Source organism: Monodon monoceros, unplaced genomic scaffold (assembly GCF_005190385.1).
Source record: "Monodon monoceros isolate NGI ecotype Baffin Bay Population unplaced genomic scaffold, NGI_Narwhal_1 Super_Scaffold_7, whole genome shotgun sequence".
Taxonomy (NCBI): Eukaryota; Metazoa; Chordata; class Mammalia; order Artiodactyla; family Monodontidae; genus Monodon; species Monodon monoceros.
Genome location: NW_021703784.1, coordinates 17560255 through 17581128, shown reverse-complemented (window position 1 = coordinate 17581128; position 20874 = coordinate 17560255). Strand labels below are relative to the sequence as shown.

The following is a 20874-nucleotide window of genomic DNA, read 5'->3' as shown; positions in this document are numbered from 1 at the left end:
AATAAAGAAATGTAAATTGGTTTAATAATTTGAGAGAGTAGCAAGGTTTAGGTTTTGCTTTTGTTGTTTTAGTAGAGACTGGTTTGTAGATATTCCTTAAGAAAAAGTGGAGGAGGGGAATGGAAGAAGTCTTAAGGACAAGATGATAGAAGTGTTGGGCCATAGGTGGGAGGATACGCCACAGTAATAAACCAACAGAAGTAAAGGCAGAGGGAATAACCTGAGATAGAAAGGTAGGCATGTAAGGAAACTCGGAATTATAAGTCTCAAAGTAGGAGAATCTGCCAGGGAGGAGGTGTAAGACTTGTGGAAAGCAAGACAAATTTGGATCCATTGTTGGGAGGATAAAAGGATTACTGACCTCTGGGAAGGATGATCCCATCCTTTGTGACTACCTCAAAAAAAATCTCTGCTGCTCCTCCCTTCCGATCTAATCATCATGGCTGTTTAAAACCATCTGAATCAAGTAGCTGTAAACATTTTACTTTGCGCTAGGCTAGAGTAACAGGACTACCACGCATTTTTATATTAAACTGAAAAGACGTCCCTCTAAAAATAAGACTTCGGTTGCACCAAGAAAGTATTTTAGAGAAGCCTTGTTCACAAGCTGAGGGGCGGAGAGAGGTATTCATTTTAAGCTGAAAGACGGGCTGCGCTAACACCTCCAAGTGCCACCAGACGCTGTTGCAGTACACTTCTTAGGAGGTCGAGTTTAACCGCACGGCCCGGGTAAGGTGAAAATCTGGCTTGGCGGCTTCGGCTCCGCGCCTCCTGCTCCCTTCCCTCTATAAAGCGGGTCGGGCTCCCGCCGCCACCAGGCGCCCGACGGCTCTCGGTCCGGAAGTTCAGCCGCACAGTGGACCGAAGAATAGGTTCTGGAAGAATCTCCTCGGGACTGGTAACGAGGAAGCCATCTCCAGAGACCATCGCCAACGCTAAGGCCGACGAGCTGAGGTCGCCGTGGGAAGAGCGGTAAGCCACCAGGCCTCTTCGATCGCCGGCAGACAGGGACACATAGTTCAGGGCCATCTTCAAACACTGCCCGCAGTATCTGTGTTATGTCCTACGGTCAAGGCAGACTCTTCGCGGCTCCACTGATCAGTCCAGCCGGTCTCGAACACTGTGACCGACTTCATCGGAAGCCATCACCTGAGCGTCTGCGGATCAAGGACCCACTTTAACCCAGCGCTCTCCTCCCGAGCATGCGCAGTCCGTCAGCTCACGTTGACGCCACTGAGAGCCGACGTGATTGACGTTTACGTCTGTGACGCCTGGGAGCGCGAGGACGTGGGGTTTCTGAGAGTGCGCAGTGGGTGCGTCGGCGGCGACCCTTCGGCCTTTTTCGGGAGGGGGCGATGCTGAGATGGGGGCGGCGGCAGCGGAAGCGGATCGGACTCTCTTTGTGGGCAACCTTGAAACGAAAGTGACAGAGGAGCTCCTTTTCGAGCTTTTCCACCAGGTAAGCGGCTGGGATCAGCCTTTCCCTTTCGTTTTCCGGCCCGGGTAGGGCGCGGCCCAATGGCCATCCCCGCTTTCCTGGCTCAAGTGGCAAGGTTCGTCCCGGCACTGGACAGGTGGGCGGGCTGGAGGCGGGGGTCGCGCTTAGAAAGGGAGGCGCTCGCTACGTGTCGCTTTATTAGAAGGATCCTGGTTAGTTCAGGCCGAAGTAACGACTAAAGGTGGTGGAGGGTCCTCTGTCGGGCATTCACGTGGTAAAGAGTCAGTGCTCTTAAGCGACCTCGTACGCGTGGGTCCTTCGTTGAGCTGTGCTTTTCCTCTTCCTGCTTTTCTCATCTTCAGCTTGTAAATTTTATTTCAATTTCTTTCTTAGTATCCGTTTTCCACTTAAGTTTCTTACGAAGTTGCAGCAAGGACAGACTCATAAATACTCTGTAGGAGAGCGGCACTGTAGTGTTTATGTATTAAAATCTGTATCAAGATGCGTTAAACCTGTTCCCTCCAGTTCTGTCTTTCAACAACTGGTAATGTTTGATTAGTCGATACAAAAGTGAATTTTTAGTCCAAGAAAACTACTTTCTCTTACTCTTGATAAAGGTTCATTTCCACGCAGTGGGATAATGATGGATGTTGGTAGCCTTGTTAAAGTCATAAAGTGCTGTGAAATGTAAATTCAGTCGGTGATTGGGTTTCCGGTTCCTTATGGGCTCCCTCCCTCCAAGTAAGTTAATCTAATTTTCGGTCATATCTACAGGATCTTTAACCGAGATGGAAATCCGAGTGTATCCATTTTTAAAATTAGAGTCCCTGGTTACATTTTTGAATTTTTTAAACTTTGTAAAGTTTGACTATTTTCCTGAAACTGCCTTACTGAAATTCTAAAAACTTTTTTTTGCCTGTAGGCTGGGCCAGTAATAAAAGTGAAAATTCCAAAAGATAAGGATGGTAAACCAAAGCAGTTTGCGTTTGTGAATTTCAAACATGAAGTATCTGTTCCTTATGCCATGAATCTGCTTAACGGAATCAAACTTTTTGGAAGGCCCATCAAAATTCAGTTTAGATCAGGTAACTATTCACTGATGATGTTTAGGAGAGAGGTTGTTTGCCGCTTTGTTTTTAATTCTGTTATTTAAAGAACCTATTTTTGGATGAAAATGCTTTAAGCTTTATGAATAGTAAACTTTATATATCCCTGAAAATGGGTAACATTGACAGTATGGATTTTGAAAGCTGTAATTTTAAAATGAGAGTTAAAATTTCAGTTTGGGTTTGTGAAAAGAACATAAACCTTATTATTAAAATGACTGAGTTTGGGTTCACACTCTAAAAGCACAAGGATTATTTCCTAAAAATACTTTTCCTGACTGCTTTGTAATTTACTTTTACAAATTTTGATGTGTGATCATGTAAGGATGAAACTTTCCTTGTAGTCATTCTTACAATTTAGTGTGGGGATCAGAATACTATGGCCAGATTGGGTATTTATACATTGGAAAGTACCTTATTTGGAACCCTTTGCTTTGGGTATATTTGGTATTAAACACTTAACAATTTTCACTCTGATGAACTATAAAGCAATTTACTGAAATTTGAGGTTTTCACTTTTAGCCTATGTCTACCTTTTTCGGAGTGATTGGGCTGAGGGATACAAAATTTCAAATTAAGTTTTTTATCAATAAGAACTTCTCAAATTGTTTCATTTTAGGAAGTAGCCATGCCTCACAGGAGGTCAGTTCGTCATATCCCCAGCATCATGTTGGAAGTTCAAGCCCTACTTCCACATCTCCTAGCAGGTAATATTTCTCACCTATTTTTAAAATCATTTATCAGGAATTTTTTTAGGCAGTGACTTCAAAATGCATAATGAGTGATTGGTTTCTTTCTTTATGCTCCTACCTCTTTATTCTTCTGCTATATTTGCTATGTTGGATTATAGTTATATATGTATCTATTTTAAGGGGACTATAGGCCCATTATATATAGTTCCCTTAAAATAGATACGTACATAACTATATTTATGTTCCTTTGTAAAGACATACCCACACCCACATACATGTATATAACTGAGACGAAATTTCTCAAAACATTACTTAGCCTTACTACTTGTAGTATCCTCTATTTTCTATTTTATTTTATTTTTCAAAAAATCACATTAGTTTTATGACCACTAAATGGTTGTTGCTTGCAGTTTAAAAATACCTGTTAGTAAACAGACTACTGGACTAAGAGTTCATAGAATCGGATTCTGGATCTGTCTCTACCAATTGTGTAATCTTGAGCTAGTCTATGTCCCTGTCTTTCCATTTGTAAGGAAAAGAAGTTGATTTGAATGATCTCTGAAATACCTCTTAGCTACTGAGGATTGGAAGAGGTACCATATTTATATTTACTAATAATTTTCTTTGGGGAGGCTGCTATTTTGCCAGGGATGGTTTCTTCCCGGTATGTCCATAGAGCTATTTATCAATTTATGGCTTCATTCAAGAAAGAGTTAACAAATACCTGTCACCTGTCAGGTTCTTCACCAAGTCCTTTGCACCTATGATCTCATTTATTCCTCACAGTAGACTTATGAGGCAAGGATTATTATTATCTCTACCTTATGTATGAAGAAAATGAAGGTTGGGGGTTAACTTGCTCAAGCGAGAACTGCTCATAAGCAGTGGGCTTGTTTTCAAACCCAGGCAGTGTGATTGAGCACACCCACCATGATACGAGTAGAAAGTTTCTAGAAAGTTTTAACAAGGAGAGGTAAGTGAATGAGGACTTGGAAGAGGGCAGTGTACCTAGATCATAATAGAAAATGGAGAGTAGTAGATGATACTGTTGAAGTAGACAGAGGCAAATGATACAGGGCCTTTCTTATAGGCCATAATTAGGATTTTGGAATTTCACCCTAAGAACAGTAGGAAGACATTGAAACGTTTTCAGTAGGGTAGTAAGAGGAACAGGTTTGTATTGTAATGAGTTAGTTGGTTGTACTGGGAGAGAATGGATTGAAGGGGACAAGGGTGACTAGGAAGCTGTTGGTAGCAGGGTATTGGTGTTAGTAGCAAGGAAGCCATGGGAGTGAGGTTGGGGCTTTGGATTAGTGTGGTGCCAGGAGCTGGAGAGAAGTGGGCGGATATGAAAAGAGTTTGGAAGGTGAAAATTGTAAGAGAGCAGTAACGTGGAAAGGGTACCCTCTTAGAGTCTTTTCTTGCCAGCTGAAGTTAATTGTGTTTAAATGCTTTTCAGTGTAGTTGGAATTCGAAGCATCTCTAACCACTTTTCTGGACTCTTGAAAGGTATCTTAGGTGGAGGGAAAAAAAAAGAGTTTTTAACCCTTCTTAGAAATTCTTGGGGAAAGAAATATGCAAATAAATACTGTAGTTTTAATCAAACACTAGAGTGTACCTGATTTTTATACTCTCTGTAAGTAAAATTATACTTTTTACCCCCTTAGCATACAGGTACGTAATCCGATTTAAGAAAACCCAAAATATGGCACTTCCCTGGCGGTCCAGTGGTTAAGTCTCCGTACTTCTACTGCAGGGGGCACGGGTTTATTTTTATATATATATTTTTATATACATATATATAAAGAATAAAAGTTCTTTTTAAAAAAAGTAGCTTTCTTTACAGCATACAAATAAAATCAGTTCTGCTTAAAAAAAAGAAGAAAACCCAAAATAAAAAGATCTAAACTGTAAGATAAATCTTGATGATTTGATTCTTGGTGATTTAATTCCAAATCTTGGTGATTTGCTTCCAAAGGCATATTTTAAAATAAAATTAAAACCTTTCTGAGTTTTTCTGTAGAGCAAGTTACCTCTATAGGAAGTGAGGAATAAGGTTTAAGTCCTTAAGATTAATATTCTTTTTATATTACAGAACTCCTTACTCCCCCAAACCTATTATTCTTTCTTCTTATCTCAGTAAAGGTCTACCTAATTGCTCAAGCCAAAAATCTAGATTTTTATCTTTTAGTTCTTCTGGTTCCCTCACCTGTTATGTCTAATTGATCAAATCCTTTTCATTTTAGTTCTTAGTCTAGGCCTTTGCATTACTGGCCCAGGTATTGACAATTTTTTTTCTATAAATTGACACAATTTTTTTTTTCTATAAAGGACTAGTTTCTTCTGCCATTGTAGCACCACACAGATAATACCAAAACAAAAGAGCCTGGCTAAGTTCTAGTAAAACTTTGTTTACACAAACTGAGTTTGGCACACAGGCTATAGTTTGCTTCCCCCTGCACTAGTCCTTCCCTCAGCTGGAGTGTGTTGCCTCCAGGTAATCTTGTTCAGCTGTAACTTCAAATGTCTCCTTTTTAGCAAGGCCAGTCCTGACCAGTCAAGCTAAAATAGAACCGCCTATCTCTCTCACCTCAACTTGCTCTTCAGTCATTTATTACTATGTCTTTATAACCATGTGAAATTGTCTTGTCTGAATCCTTACCCCAGCTCCATGAGAACAGATACCTTGTTGGTCTTGTTCATTCCTGTCTTTGAAGACTGTGTCTTGCTCAGGAGTGGTATGTAGTAAACATTTACTGAATGAATGATTATATGTTGGTTTTCTTACTTTTCACAGGTACGAAAGGCCAGTGGATAACATGACTCCATCAACACCAATAATTCAAAGATCTTTTTCTTCTTCAGAAAATTTTCAGAGACAAGCAGTGGTAAGCTGATTGTTCAACTCGAGTTGCTAAAAAACTCGTACTTAGTTAAAACATTCATTCTTAATTCTTAAGTTCATTTCTTAAATTTTAGTTAGACTAGCATGAACTTTGTAGATCACTCATTTTAGTTTTCACTGGGCTGAAATATATATTTAAAAGATTGAAGATAAAAAGAAGAACTGCTTTGTCACATTTTTATTTTTCTTTAACCATTGTTGGTGTGATGTGTGTGTGTGTGTTGCAAATATTGGATACTCATTCTCTGATGTTCTTGCAACCTGTGCCGAGTAACTTCTCATCATGTACTGTCTTTAATACTTAATACGTTAATATACTACAGTCTTCTAGACCACCTCCCTTGTGAACATGCCATTTTTTTCTGTAATAGTATCACCAATGATAAAATCTTAAGTATCTTTTGCTGTTGCGTCTTTGATCAGTCTCAGATCCTTCATTCTTTTCTTTTTCTTACGTTTGTTTCTTCCTTTTTATTTTCTTTGCCCAAATCACAATCTTGAATTGTGGTCCCTAGGCTTTTGTATTGCACAGGTCTGCAGAATAAAAATATAAGTGAAATAAAATAAAATTGAGAGACCAATATAAAGAGATATCAACTTTTATAAACATATTATATATTTTTCTTATTTTGCTGTAGACCATTAAAAAAATAATCGTCATTAGCTAATGTCTGTCCACAGGCAGAATTTGGGAACCACTCGTCTAGTCACTTAGTACTTGTATCTATTTTCTTCTCACTAGTCCATCTCACACACCATTTCAAAATTACTATTATAACTCTGTTTTGCTTATCTTCCTGGTGATTTTTTTAATATAAATTTCATATTTTATTTATTTATTTTTGGCTGCATTGGGTCTTCGTTGCTGCGTGCAGGCTTTCTCTAGTTGCGGCTAGCGGGCTTCTCATTGCAGTGGCTTCTCTTGTTGCGGAGGACAGGCTCTAGAGTGAAGGCTCAGTAGTTATGGTGGCGCATGGGCTCAGTTGCTCCACAGCATGTGGGATCTTCCCGGACCAGGGCTCGAACCCGTGTCCCCTGCATTGGAAGGCGGATTCTTAACCACTGCGCTACCAGGGAAGCCCTAGCCTTGTGTTTTTGCTCCCATTATCTGATTCCAATAAACCTTTCTAGCTTTACCATCCGTGAGTCATGGCTCATGAGATCTATAACCTGTCTTAGCCAGAATTACTTGCTATTCTATGAACTATTCTGTGTTTCCCTGTTATTTTTGTTTGTGCAGTCTTCTTTCCTTGACATACCTCCCCCTTAAAATATTTTCCTTAAAAAACTCCATCCAGGGAATTCCCTGGTGGTCCAGTAGTTAGGACTACACGCTTTCACTGCCGAGGGTGTGAGTTCGATCCCTGGTTGGGGAACTAAGATCCTGCAAGCCGTGCGGCATGGCCAAAAAAAAAAAAATTACATCCATACTTTTAATACTCAGATCATATGTCGCCTTCATTAAATCCTTCCTAAAGATACTGAGCTTTTGCTTTTAATGTGTTCATCATACAGTGATTTACATTATAGTCATTTTGTATTACTTCTTCCCTTCTAAATTATATTCTGGAGGACAAAGAGTAGTAGTACAGATATCTTGTAGGTATACATTGGAATGAACGAAGCTATTGTACTACTTTAGTTGTGTTTACCTTAAGATTCAGCTAGGCAAGAATGATTTTGCTTTTCCATTATTGTGTTCGTTTGACCATGGCTTGATATCTGTTGCCTTTGCTATCTAGAAATATTTGTGGTTAACACATTTCCTTCTTTTTCTCTTCGCTCAGATGAACAGTGTCTTGAGACAGATGTCATATGGAGGGAAATTTGGTTCTCCGCATCTGGATCAATCAGGATTTTCCCCATCAGTTCAGTCACATAATCACACTTTTAACCGGTCTTCAACCTCCCAGTGGCGCCAAGATACACCATTATCACAGCGAAAAGTCAGACAGAATTCTCATACCTACGTAGTGGATAGACATTATAGCCGTGAACAGCGTTACACTGATCATGAGTCCGACCATCATTACAGAGGAAGCAGAGATGATTTCTTCTATGAAGAGAGAAATCCCGATGGCTGGAGCCATGACTATGATAACAGAAGAGACAGTGGTAGAGATGGAAAATGGCGCTCATCTCGACACTAACAAGTGTTAAAAGGATGTTTCCATAGTGTCATTCTAGGCCCTTTTTGTTGTTTCTGGGAATGTTTTCTTTAAAAAAGTCTATAGAGCAGCTTTACAAGTTGGCACATTTCTTTATAAAATTTTTAAAACCTAATTGCAGTCCAATACAGAAATGAGAATTGTGGTTCTAGTTTTATTACATTAATAACCTTTCACCTCAGGGTTTTAAGAAGAGGAAAGGGTTTTATGCTAAAGAAAGTGCACAATTCCTAATCATTTTAGACAATTGAGGAAGGGATGTATTATTTGGATTAGTTGTATTATGAAGCAAATATTTTAATTATCTGTTATCTTTTTGTATTACAAGAAATTTCTTGTTAGGGAATCAGATTTTTGGTGTATATAATGGAAAACATTCAAGTTGATAGTCTGAAATGACTCAGTATTTTGTTACTAAATGAGAAAATGTAAATTCAGTGATTCATTTTACTAATATTTGAGAAAACCTTTTGGTCAAGTTTGGGGATAAATCATATTATTTAACTTAGAGAACTTAAGTGTAAGTTCTGTGACATGATCTTGAGTTTTACTGTAAGTGAGCATACAAGTATACATCTACACATGCTATTTCATTGTAAAATTTTAGAATTTGCTCATTAAAACATGTTCGATGGGCTTCCCTGGTGGCACAGTGGTTGAGAGTCCGCCTGCCGATGCAGGGGACACGGGTTTGTGCCCCGGTCCGGGAAGATCCCACATGCTGCAGAGCGGCTGGGCCCGTGAGCCATGGCCGCTGAGCCTGTGCGTCCAGAGCCTGTGCTCCGCAACAGGAGAGGCCGCAACAGTGAGAGGCCCGCGTACCACACACACACAAAAAACAACAAACATGTTCGATGTATGACTGAAGTCACTCAGGAAGTTAAATATCTCTAAATGTATTTTTTTTACAGTAAAAATACAGTGTTAATGTAAATCTTTTTCTGGAAGAACAAAAATGTAAATGCATAGTCAGATAAAATAGTAAAATGTTTTACTGAAAGTATTCTTTTTTGGGAAAAAAGGTTCATGAAACCTTTAAGTGCTGCCTCTATCACTCAAATTTCTAAACTTTTAACATTTTCAAAGTGCAAGGACACATTTTATTATGGAGATTGTACAGGGTTCTTTTTTGTTTGAACATTTGAAAGAATTTAGTCTAAAACACTTTGATTTAAAATCTTGTTTAACAAAACTTTTATGTATCAATATGCCGTTTCCCTTTCATTGTAGAACTTGTTTATAAAAATTAATTCCTTGAAAAATTTGGATCCTTTTTAATATTAACTACAACATTTGTACTATGTTGCTTTTTAATATATTGAAAACAAAAAGGAGGGGTGTGTCTTTTTTTTTGACATCACTAACATTGTACACAAGAAGCTAGCAGCATACTTTTATTCAGTGATTGCGTGGTGTTAGAGTATCCTGAAATATACCTTTTGAACATATCAAACTTATATTTTAGAATCAGATTTTCAGTAACACATGGTTTATGTTTCCGAGCACTGTAAACTAATTTAGTTACCCTCCCTAGTCTCTAGGAGTTTGTACGTTTGGTTTTCTCTGTTTCTAAATGCATGCAGCTCTTCTGAGTCCAGGTAAATGGAGCTAGCTATCCAATTACTCAGCACAGAGCGTTCAAATCAAGTTTCTGTTGCTTAAGCAGTTTCATAGTAGAAGGATTTGTTTCCAACGAGCCTGTTATTTTCAGGTGTCTGACCTATATGAAAATTTACTCAGTAGCGTTTGTAGATATTAACAAAGATTAATACTGCTTTATTGTGACTTATCTGTGGCTCAGGTCTGTTCCTGTTGATTCACAGGTGACCCTGGTCCAGAATAATTTTTTTCTTTTTTAATGCTTTTTGGGACACCCCTTCTGAGGTTCCAGTGAATCTTTCACTTCACCCTCATCCAGTTGAAAGTAACCAAACTAAATATATGTACTGTGTAAAGGGATAGAACAAGACAGCCACAAAGAATTGAATATAGCTGGTCAGACAATTCACCGAGGTATTGAGAGCTGCAGGAGTAGAAAGGAAGAGATTGTTTTTATGGAAAGCAGTTTCTCCCAGAGTGTGTTCCATGAAACAGTACTCTCACAAGGTGTTCTGCAAAAATAACAGGGTTCCGTAGTCAAATGTATGGTAAACATTATGTACTATCTAACACCGTGACTCTCTCTTAATGAGAAAGTGCCATGAAGCTGACAAGTGCTGCAGTAATGTTTATACCTAACAGTATTTTTTGAACTTACTTGACCCTTTCTTTACCCTTTTATACATAATACATTAAGATCCCCCCAAAGAATCTCTGACTCCACTCTTCTCCATCTAGTCAATCAGAAAATTTTATACCACTTTCTGATTACGTTGTGTAGGCCCATCTTATCTGTATCCACTGCCACCATCCTAGAATGGGCAATCATCATTGCAACAGCGTTATTCCAACAGCACCCTAATGTTTGCGTGCCAATTTACGTATTGCTATAGTATTCCCTGTATTTCTCTTACAGCCTTTTTATTGTATTAACATTTTATTTTTATTTGTATCTCTCTAGATGTCTCCATGAAGTCCAGGACCTCATTTTTTCACCACTGAATTCCTAGTATTCAGTGCCTGGCATATATATAATACATGGTAAATTTTTGCTGAATAAATGAAGGAACGTTTGTCAAATAATTGAAAAAAGGAGGCTTCAACACTGAAAACTTCTTTGGTATAGATTTCCAAACCCTGAACCGTCATTGCATCCTGTTATAAAAATTGTATCACAACATACTGTGCCTTTAATACGCTCTAGAATTCTGTTTGTTTTCAAGTTGTTAAGAAGTTATTGGATCTGTATTCATTAAGGTTTTCTTAAAATAATTGTTTACCTTAGCTGGGTTTTGGAATTGTGGTTCTGTTTTGTAGAATGAATTTATATCTTTTTTGTTTTTTTTGTTACAAAGGCATTTAGTTTATTCTCATCAGTATCACTGATAGTCTCATGGTTCACATTTCCCAGGGCGGCTCCTCTTACAGTAGTTAATGTTTAATCTCACTTATGGGCCGGAGGAGGGGCTGGGCCCAGGGCAGGGAGGGTGTTGGCACTCCCCGCGGACGAGGCGGGTGATCTGTGCTTCGTGAAAGAGACATGGGTGAATGGGCGGCCGGGGGACGTGGAGGGGGTCCCCCAGAGTCTTTTTTGCGTTGGTCAGTGATTCTCCATTCATGTTCCATCCTGGCTGCCCCGGGGTGGGGGGTCCATGCAGCTCAGGGCAGGGCAGGGCTAGGGGAAGGGAAAGCAGGAAAAGCAGCAGGCCGCCCAAGAAAAGGGAGGGCAGGGCGGGAGGGCGCAGGGGTGGCTCCTGGGATAAGGTACAACCCTGTCTTTGGCTCTCCTGGTGAGGAGTTTCCTCCCCTGCGCCCCTGCCCCGCCCCTCTCCCCCGCCCCCTCCCCAGACCTATACACACAGTCCAGGGAGCCAGGGGCACCTCCTGGAGTCCCTGAAACAAGAGCGCTCTGCCACCCAACTCCGTGCTGCAGGGGCTTGGAGGAGGGACGGGGCAAGCCCCACCCAAGGACAAGGCCGGGAGGGGCTGGACAGGGGCCTGCCCAGGACAAGGGGGTGGGGAGGGAGAAGACCCCAGTCCCACACAGCTGGCCCCCGCTGAGGCCTGGAAGGACGGGAGCGCCTGGGGACTCCTGCTTCCTTTGGGGGTCTGGCTGGAGCCCCAGCCCACCCCTGCTTGGTCGGCCAGGCAGCTTGCCAAGTGACCAGGATATTGTGCTTTGGGATCTACTCTGGGGTGGGGTGTCAAGGCCAGGATGAGGGGGCAGGGGAGGTGTGACTAAGGTGCTCGTGCTTTAGCTGGGGCTGTCGACCCCCACCCCCCCGCCCCACGCACTCGGGCCGGCTGAGGGCTAAGGTACTGGGGCTGGGCCAGGAAAGCAGAGCGCCAGGGCCCCCCTGGACTGACCCTCCCCCTCGCAGCAAGCAGACGTCAGGAAGGACCCGCTCCCCGCAGGCTGGCAGGGGCTCCTGGGGGGGGGGCGCAGGCCTCCAGGTCAGATCCCAGTGGTTCAGCTGGCCCCCACCCCACCTCCTGTAATCCCCTTGCCTTTGGAGAGAGAGAGGCTGCTGGGAGCAATGGGCTAGTCAGACTGCTCGGAGACAGAGGCCTTGAGAACCAGGGCTGGAGACAAAAATGTGAACTGCAAAGAAATGACATCCAGCGTGTGTGGGGAGGGGTGCGGGGGGGGGCGTTAAAAAACAAAAAGAACCCTCCAAGTTTACACGTAGAGCTCAAAAAATCCACAAAACCACTCGCGGAGCTAGGCAAGGATAGAAAGAGAGGAATGGTAAAAGAAGATTCGGCAAACGATCTGTAACCATGAAGCGGACCCGGCCCTGCCAGGAGCTGGACTCAGCCAACCGGACCTTGCAATGTAGCCCTTGGGGGAAGGCCCTGGGGTTGAGTGGAAGCCGGCCAGACCCACGGGAGCCCAGGCAGAGCGGGGCCTGGGGGGCCCCCCCCGGCAACGTGCGCCCCCACTCCACACACACGCGCACATTCAGCCTGCCCCCGGCTCCCCACTCCGTCCTGCCTTCCACAGCCACGAGGACCGAAGGGGACATCAGACACGGTCCCGTTGGTTTGAAAAATAATAGGAATCTTATACTTCAATATTTCATTAGCTAAAAACATGTTTTAAAAAGTATGTACAGGGGCTGGGGGCTGGGAGCCCTGCCTTGGGGGGGTCGGGGTGGGGTGGGGAAGGGAGGGAAAGGCAGCAGCTCCCCAGCCTGCTCCCCTGGGTTCCACCCCTGGTCCTACTGCCTCTCACGTCTTCATCTGTTTAAAAGCAAAACTTCTACACACGCACGCCCGCACACACACACACACGCACACCCTCACGCTTCTGCGAGCCCCGGAAGCCTCTCCTTCTATCCTCAGAGACCCTCGGTCTGCCCCCAAGGGCCCCCCCTCTCAGGACCTGCCCCTCTCAGGCCCCAGGGGGCTGGTGGCGGCAAGAGAGGCTGAGCACAGGTGGGGGAAGAGAAGGGCGCTGGGCCTGCCACCGTCCGCCACCTTAGGTCGGTCATGGAGTTTCTCTGAGCCCCAGTTTCCTCAGCTGTAAAACGGGCAGTCCTCATGGCCGCGCCTACCCCAGCCCCCGGGCGCAGGGCCAGACGAGGGAGACAGGAAGGTGCTTTTGGAACGTGGAAGCACTGGGAGGTGGTGGCGGGAGGGGTCCTGAGAACCCGGGGCCCCTGTGAGTCCCAAGGGGCTGCAGGGGGGCAGAGGCTGAGGAATGCTCCGGCTAGGTGGCCCAGCGCCTGGGAAGGGGGTCTTCCCAAGCCCCCCAGGCCAACCCCTCCCTGTGCCTGGCCTGGTGAGTGGGGAGACAGTTGCTCGGGGTTAGAAGAGGGGGAGCAAGAGCCCCCCGACTGTGCACGAGTGTGTGTGCTGGAGAAGGCAACGCAGATCTCGCACCACCTGCCGTCCTCTCCCAGCCCGGATCCCTGATCGGACTGGGGTCAGGGGGTGGGACGGGGGGTGGGGGGTGCGCAGAGGGGCTGGAGCATGCAGTGCCCCCCGCGGGTCCTGGGGAAGGACAGACAGTAGCTCGTGCCCAAGATGGCGGGCGGGTGTGACAGGAGGGGGAGTGTGACGGCCCCGCGGGAGAGTCCGGTGGAGGGGTACTGGACGGCTTCCTCGGCCGAGGGGCCGGCCTCGCCGTCATGGCTGGCCGTCTCGAAGCCATGCTCCACACCCCTCATGGCCGGCTCTGTCTTGCCCGTGTAGCTGACGAAGGTGGTGTAGGCGTCACCCTCGGCCATAAGCAGCTTGACCTTGGGGGTCCAGCTCTTCCTCACACTCGGCGGGCGTTGGTGCACATGTCGGATGCGATGGCGTTCATCTCGCTCTCGTTGAAGCTGGGAGCAAAGTTCTGGCAGTAGTACTTGACAGCGTGGAGGGCGCGACCATCCAGCGGTTTGCTGCTGGAGCTGTTCCTGGAAGAGCGGACGCCGGTGCCACAGCTGTTGGCCAGCGTGTTCCGGTCAAAGAAGGAGGCCAGGAGGCGCCACAGCAGCACCTTGTGCCGCGTGCCCGCGCTGACGTGGCAGTTCATGAGTTGCACCCGGGTGACGTACACGCTGGTGCCTGTTACCAGCTCCAGCTTCTCAGAGGGGTCACCCTCATCATAGAGCCTGGGGTGTGGCAGCGGCTGCCGATCTGGTTGATGAGCTCAGCAGGGAGAGACGCCAGGTCTTGCCGCACTCGAATGTGATTCCGGGACTCGGGGGCTACCTGCTCTGGGAGGGCCTCCTCCACCTTCTCGGAGGTCTGGCCTACATTCATCATGCGGTACATAGCGGACATACAGCACATCTGCCGGTACTGCTCGTCTGTGCCCTCCTCGCCCGCGTCCTCCTCCTCCTCCTCGTGGTAAGAGCCGCTGCTGTCGCTGGTGTAAGCGCTTGAGATGCCCGGGCTGGTCCGCTCCGACGTGCTGGGCCCACCCATCACTCCGCCTGCCGCTGCCGCCACGGCCCCCGCCGGCTTCCCCCCAGCCCCCAGCCACTCTGGCACGCTGTGCCACCGCCACCGCCTGGACCTGCTGGGGCGGCCGGTTGGCGACCAGGTCCGGCGCGGAGAGCTTGGCCATCTTGCGGCTGCCGTTGCCACTGCAGCAACCGCCGTTCTCCTTCTGGCTGCTGTCCCACAGCCACTTGGCCACAGGCGTGCACTGCACAGAGTCCGACTCCTGCTGCTCCGTCTTGACGCGAGACACGAGGGGCAGTGGGGTGCCGCAGGCCGGCCAGCTCGACGTCTGCGCCACAGGGCTCTGGGGCTCGGACGAGGGGCCCTCCTCGGCGTGCAGGCCCTGGGAGTCACAGCGGGCTGAGCTCACCTTGAGGAAGAACTCTGTGCCCTGCTCCATGATCTCCTGGATCTGCAGGAAGCCCGATGTGTACATGAGCAGGAACTGCTCGCCCATGTTCATGCTCAGCCGGCCCGTGTAGCGGAAGCTGAGGCTCTGCTGGAAGGACTGGGGCTGCGCAGCCGCCGGCAGCTCCACCGCCGCACTCCGGCTGCTGTAGGACAGGCCCCGGAAGTGGGAGCTGCTGGTGGCCCGCACGGCCTGGTGGGCCTTGAAGGCAGGGCCCTTGACCACCACCGAGACATCACAGTACGGGACCTGCAGCCGCTGCTCCTTGAGGCACTCCAGAATGCTGTGGCCGAAGTTCGGGATTTGCGTCTGCAGGGTCTGGGCCATGGCGGCGGTGGCCAAGCCGTAGCCTTGCTCCGGGGGCTCCCGGCCAGCTCCGCAGCGGCGGCTGGGGCCGGGCCTGGGCCCGGGGCGCGCCCCACTGCGCCGGAGCTGTGGCCCCCGCGGCCGCCGCGGATCCCGCGGCCTCTGCTTCAGCAGCAGCGGCAGCCGCGGCGGACGTTCATTGTGGGCCAGCTGAATTTATATCTTTATTAAAAATCAACATTTCCTCTGTCTTTCCAAATTAATGGATATAGAGTTGTACCTAGTATTTCTCATAATTTTTGTAAACCTCTCTCTCGAGTTATAGTCCAGTTTTAGCGCCTGATATATTTTACCATCCCTCCCACACCCTGTTCAAGCTTGCTAGACTGTGCTCTTATACACTTTACATTTGTGTGTGTGTGTGTGTGTGTGTGTTTGTGTATGCACATACCCCACACACAATTGTTTTTGTTTGTTCTTTGGGGTTTTTTTGTTGTTACTGTTGGTATTAAAACATAGATTTTCTTTTAAGAAGATTTAAATAAGAAAAAAAATCTTAACGTAATTTTCCAAAGTTACCATTTCTGGAGCTCTTCATCCTTTTGTGTAGCTCCATTTATCCATTTGGTATTCGCCTGCTTGAAGAACCTGTTTTGATAGTTCTTATAATACAGTCTTGCTGGTGATGAACTCTTTTAGCTTGTCTATGTCTGAAAAAGCCTCTTTCACATTTGTTTTTGAAATATAATTTGTCTGGGTATAGAATTCTAAGTTGACAGTTTTTTCTTTTCCCCTTTCAGTACAGGCATGCCTTGGAGATATTGTGGGTTCAGTTCCAGGCCACCACTAGAAACTGAATATCACAGTGAGTGACAAAGGTTTTGGTTTCCCAATGCATACAAAAGTTATATTTATATTATACTGTATTCTATCATGTACAATAGCATTATGTCTAAAAAACCCCAGTGTACATACCTTAATTTAAAAATCTTTTATTGCTAAAAAATGCTAATCATCTGAGCCTTCAGTGATTTATAATCTTTTTGCAGGTGGAGGGTCTTGCTTCGATGCTGATGGCTGCTGACTGATCAGGGTGGTGGTTGCTGAAGGTTGGAATGGCTGTGACAGTTTCTAAAAATAAGACAACAATGAAGTTTTGCTGCACTGATTGACTCTTCCTTTCACGAATGATTTTTCTGCAACGTGCAATGCTGTTTGATAGCATTTTTACCCACAGTGAAATTTCTTTCAGAATTGGAGGCAATCCTTTGAAACCCTGCTCCTGCTTTGTCAAATAATTTTATGTAATATTCTAAATCCTTTGTTGTCATTTCATTAATCTTCACAGCATCTTCACCTGGAGTAGATTCCATCTCAAGAAACCACTTTCTTTGCTCATCCATAAGAAGCAACTCCTGATCTGTGGAAGTTTTATCATGAGATTACAGCAATGTCATCACATCTTCAGGCTCCACTTCTAATTCTCTTCCTATTTCCACCACATCTGCTGTTACTTCCTCCACTGAAGTCTTGAACCCCTAATTCATTCAGGTTGGAATCAGCTTCTTCCAAACTCCTGTTAATATTGATATTTTGACCTCTTCCTCTGAATCATGAATGTTCTTAATGGCATCTAGAGTGATGAAGCTTTTCCAGGTTTTCAATTTACTTTGCCCAGATCCATCTGAGGAATCACGGTGTCTATGGCAGCTATAACCTTATGAAATGTATTTCTTTTTTGTTTGTTTGTTTTTGTTTTTGTTTTTTTGGCCGTGCCCTATGGCATGCGGGATCTTAGTTCCCCCACCAGGGATCGAAGTGGTGCCCCCTGCAGTGGAAGCGTGGAGTCTTAACTACTGGACCGCCAGGGAAGTCCCGAAATGTATTTCTTAAATAATAAGACTTGAAAGTCATAATTACTCCTTGATCCACGGGCTGCAGAATGGATATTGTGTTAAATGGATGTTGTGTTAGCAGGCATGAAAACAACGTTAATCTTGTCCATCTCCATCAGAGCTCTTGGGTGACCAGTTGCGTTGTCAATGAGCGTAACATTTTGAAGGAAATATTTTTTTCCTGAACAGTAGGTCTCAACAGTGGGCTTAAAATATTCAGTGAGCCGTGTTGTAAATAGGTGAGCTGTCATCCAGGCTTTGTTGTTCCACTTATAGAGCACAGGCAGAGTAGATTTAGCATAATTCTTAAGGCCCTTAGGATTTTCAGAATGGTGAATAAGTATTGGCTTCAATTTCAGGTTACCAACTGCATTATTCCCTAACAAGAGAGTCAGCCTGTGTTTTGAAGTTTCAAAGCCAGGCAATGACATCTCTCTAGTTATGAAAGTCCTAGATGGCATCTTCTTCCAATATAAGGCTGTTTCATCTACATTGAAAATCTGTTGTTTCATGTAGACACCTTTATTAATTAACTTAGCTAGATCCTCTGGATAACTTGCTGTAGCTTCCACATCAGCATTTGCTGCTTCACCTTGTAATTTTATATTATGGAGACAGCTTCTTTCCTTAAACCTCATGAACCAACCTCTACTGGCTTCAAACTTTTCTTCTGTAGCTTCCTCACCTCTCTCAGCCTTCATAGAATTGAAGAGAGTTAGGGCCTTGCTCTGGATTAGGCTTTGACTTAAGGGAATGTTGTGGCTGGTTTGAATCTTCTAATCAGACCACTAAAACTTTCTCCATATCAGCAATAAGGCTGTTTTGCTTTCTTGTCATTCATGTTTTCAGTGGAGGAGCACTTTTAATTTCCTTTAAGAACTTTTCCTTTGTATTCACAACTTGTTTAACTGTTTGGCACAAGAGGCCTTGCTTTCAGCCTATCTCAGCTTTAGACATGCTTTCCTCACTAAGCTTAATCATTTGTAGCTTTTGATTTAAAGTGAGAGATGTTTGACTCTTCCTTTCACTTGAACACTTAGAGGCCATCGTAGGGTTATAAATTGACCTAATTTCAATATTGTTATGTCTTGGGGAATAGGGAAGCCTGAGGGGGGAGAGAGAGAGAGGTTAGGGGACATTTGGAACCCACACACTTATCGGTTAAGTTTGCCATTTTATATAGGCACAATTTGTGGCACCCCAAAACAATGACAATAGTAACATCAAAGATCACTAATTACAGATCATGATAACAAATATAATAATCATTTAAAAGTTTGAAGTCTTGCGAGAATTACCAAAATTTGACACAGAGTCATATGAAGTGAGCAACTGTTGGAAAAATGGTGCCAATAGACTTGCTTGACACAGGGTTGCCAGAAACCTTCTGTTTGTAAAAAAACAAAAAAAACAAAAAAGCAAAAGTAATATCTGTAAAGGGCAATAAAATGAAGTATGCTTATATTTTTAAAATGTCCTCTTGCATTTTTTCCTATAAGAAATCTGCTGTCATATATGAAAGAAGGACTCTTTCATAAGGGACTACTATGAACAACTGCATGCCAACAAATTAGATAACTTAGATGATGGGACAAGTTTTTAGAAAGATGCAAACTACTGAAACTGACTCAAGAGGAAATAGAAAATCCGAATAGACATAACAAAGAAATTGAATTAGTACTCAAAAACTACCCAAAAAAGAAAACCCATACGCAGCTGACTTCACTGATAAATTCTACCAAATATTTAATAAAGAATACCAATTTTTCTCAAACTCTTCCAAAAAATAGAAGAGTAGGAAACACTTCACAACTCATTCTATGAGGCCAGTATTACTCTCATCACAAGAACCAGAAAAACATATAATAAGAAAATCAAACCACAGAGCAATATATCTTATAAATATAGACACAAAAATCCTTAATAAAATAGCAAACAAAACAACCAGAGGTATATAAATGGATTATATAACATGGCCTAGAAGGATTTATCTTAGCAATGTAAGATTGGATTAGCATCCAAAAATCAATTAATATACCACACCCTGACAACAGAATAAAAGATAAATAAAAACATCAGAATCATCTCAATAGACACAAAAAAAGCATTTAAAGAAATTCAGCACACTTCATGATAAAACAGTTAAGGTAATAATGAAAAGGAACTTTCTCAAACTGATAAATGTCATCTATAAAACACTCAAAAAAGGATTTGCCTATTCTGGACATCTAAGCAGAGTCATATTTGTCCTTTTGTGTCTGGCTTCTCACAGTTATCATGTTTTCAAGATTCATCCATGTTGTAGCATTTCAATCCTTTTTATGGCCAAATGATATTCCATTATATTGCTATACACTAGATCTTCATTACTTGTGGCTTTATTTGTGAATTCCCCTACTCACTGAATTATATTTGTAACCCCAAAATCAAAAGACTGGTGGTGCTTTTGGAGTCATTTGTGAACATGCACACATTATATATACATAATGTGTCAATTTTCTCTAGCTGGTTTTGAGCCATTTGATTATAATGTGCCTTAATGTAGTTTTTTTTCATGTTTCTTTTGCTTTGGGGTTCATTGAGCTGCATAGATCTATGGGTTTACAGTTTTCATTAAATTTGGAAAAATCTTGGCCATTATTTAAAAAAACTTTTTTGTGTCCACATTTTTTTCTTCTTTGGAAACTCTAATTAGGCTGCTTGATATAGTCCCATAGCTCACTGATATGCTGCTTCTTTTTTAGATTATTTTTTCTCTGTGTGTTTCATGTTGGATAGTTTCTATTGCTATGTCTTCAAGTCCACTAATCTTTTTTTCTTCAGTGTCTAATCAGCAATTCGTTCAAATATACTCTTCATCTTAGACATTGTAGTTTTTCTCTCTAGAAGTTTGATTTGGATCTCTATTTTTCTCATTTTTTTGTAAGCTTTATTGAGGTACAATTGATAAAACTATAAGATATTTAAAATGTACAACATGATTACACACACACACACACACACACACACATTGTGAATGGATTCTCCCCATGGAGTTAGTTAACACATGATTTGGATCTTTTAATATCTTCACTGCTTTTACTTAAAATTTTCAACATACGGAATAAAGTTATAGCAATTTTTAATATTCTTGTCTGCTAATTCTAATACCTTTTGATTTACTCTCTCCTTATTGGATGTATTTTCCTGCTTTGCTTGCCTTGTAATTTTGATTGAATGCTAGGCATTGGTGAAATTTACCATATTGCATGCTTGATATTTGGTATTTCTATAAATATTCTTGAGTTTTATTCTGGGACACAGTTACTTGTTAACAGTTGCATCACTTCAGGACTTGCTTTTAAGATTTGTTAGGCAGGATTTGAGAACTATTATGTCTAGGGTTAATTCACCCCATTACTGAGGCAAGACGCTTTTT

At 43.5% G+C, this 20874-nt stretch overlaps 2 protein-coding genes and 1 pseudogene across 2 annotated transcripts; 1 reads left to right on the top strand and 2 right to left on the bottom strand.

Moving 5' to 3' along the window:
• Nucleotides 1–581: 581 nt before the first annotated feature.
• On the bottom strand, nucleotides 582–1396 carry CUNH11orf71 (chromosome unknown C11orf71 homolog). The gene has a single exon (XM_029209692.1). The coding sequence runs from the start codon at nucleotides 1027–1029 to the stop codon at nucleotides 634–636; it is 396 nt and encodes a 131-aa protein (XP_029065525.1). The 5' UTR covers nucleotides 1030–1396; the 3' UTR covers nucleotides 582–633.
• Nucleotides 1265–9569, top strand: RBM7 (RNA binding motif protein 7). The gene is made up of 5 exons (XM_029209690.1): nucleotides 1265–1459; nucleotides 2361–2523; nucleotides 3164–3251; nucleotides 6034–6124; nucleotides 7929–9569. The coding sequence occupies exons 1-5, from the start codon at nucleotides 1364–1366 to the stop codon at nucleotides 8289–8291; spliced, it is 801 nt and encodes a 266-aa protein (XP_029065523.1). The 5' UTR covers nucleotides 1265–1363; the 3' UTR covers nucleotides 8292–9569.
• A 4268-nt stretch (nucleotides 9570–13837) lies between these two features.
• LOC114886883 lies at nucleotides 13838–15582 on the bottom strand (annotated as a pseudogene).
• Between the last annotated feature and the right edge of the window lie 5292 nt (nucleotides 15583–20874).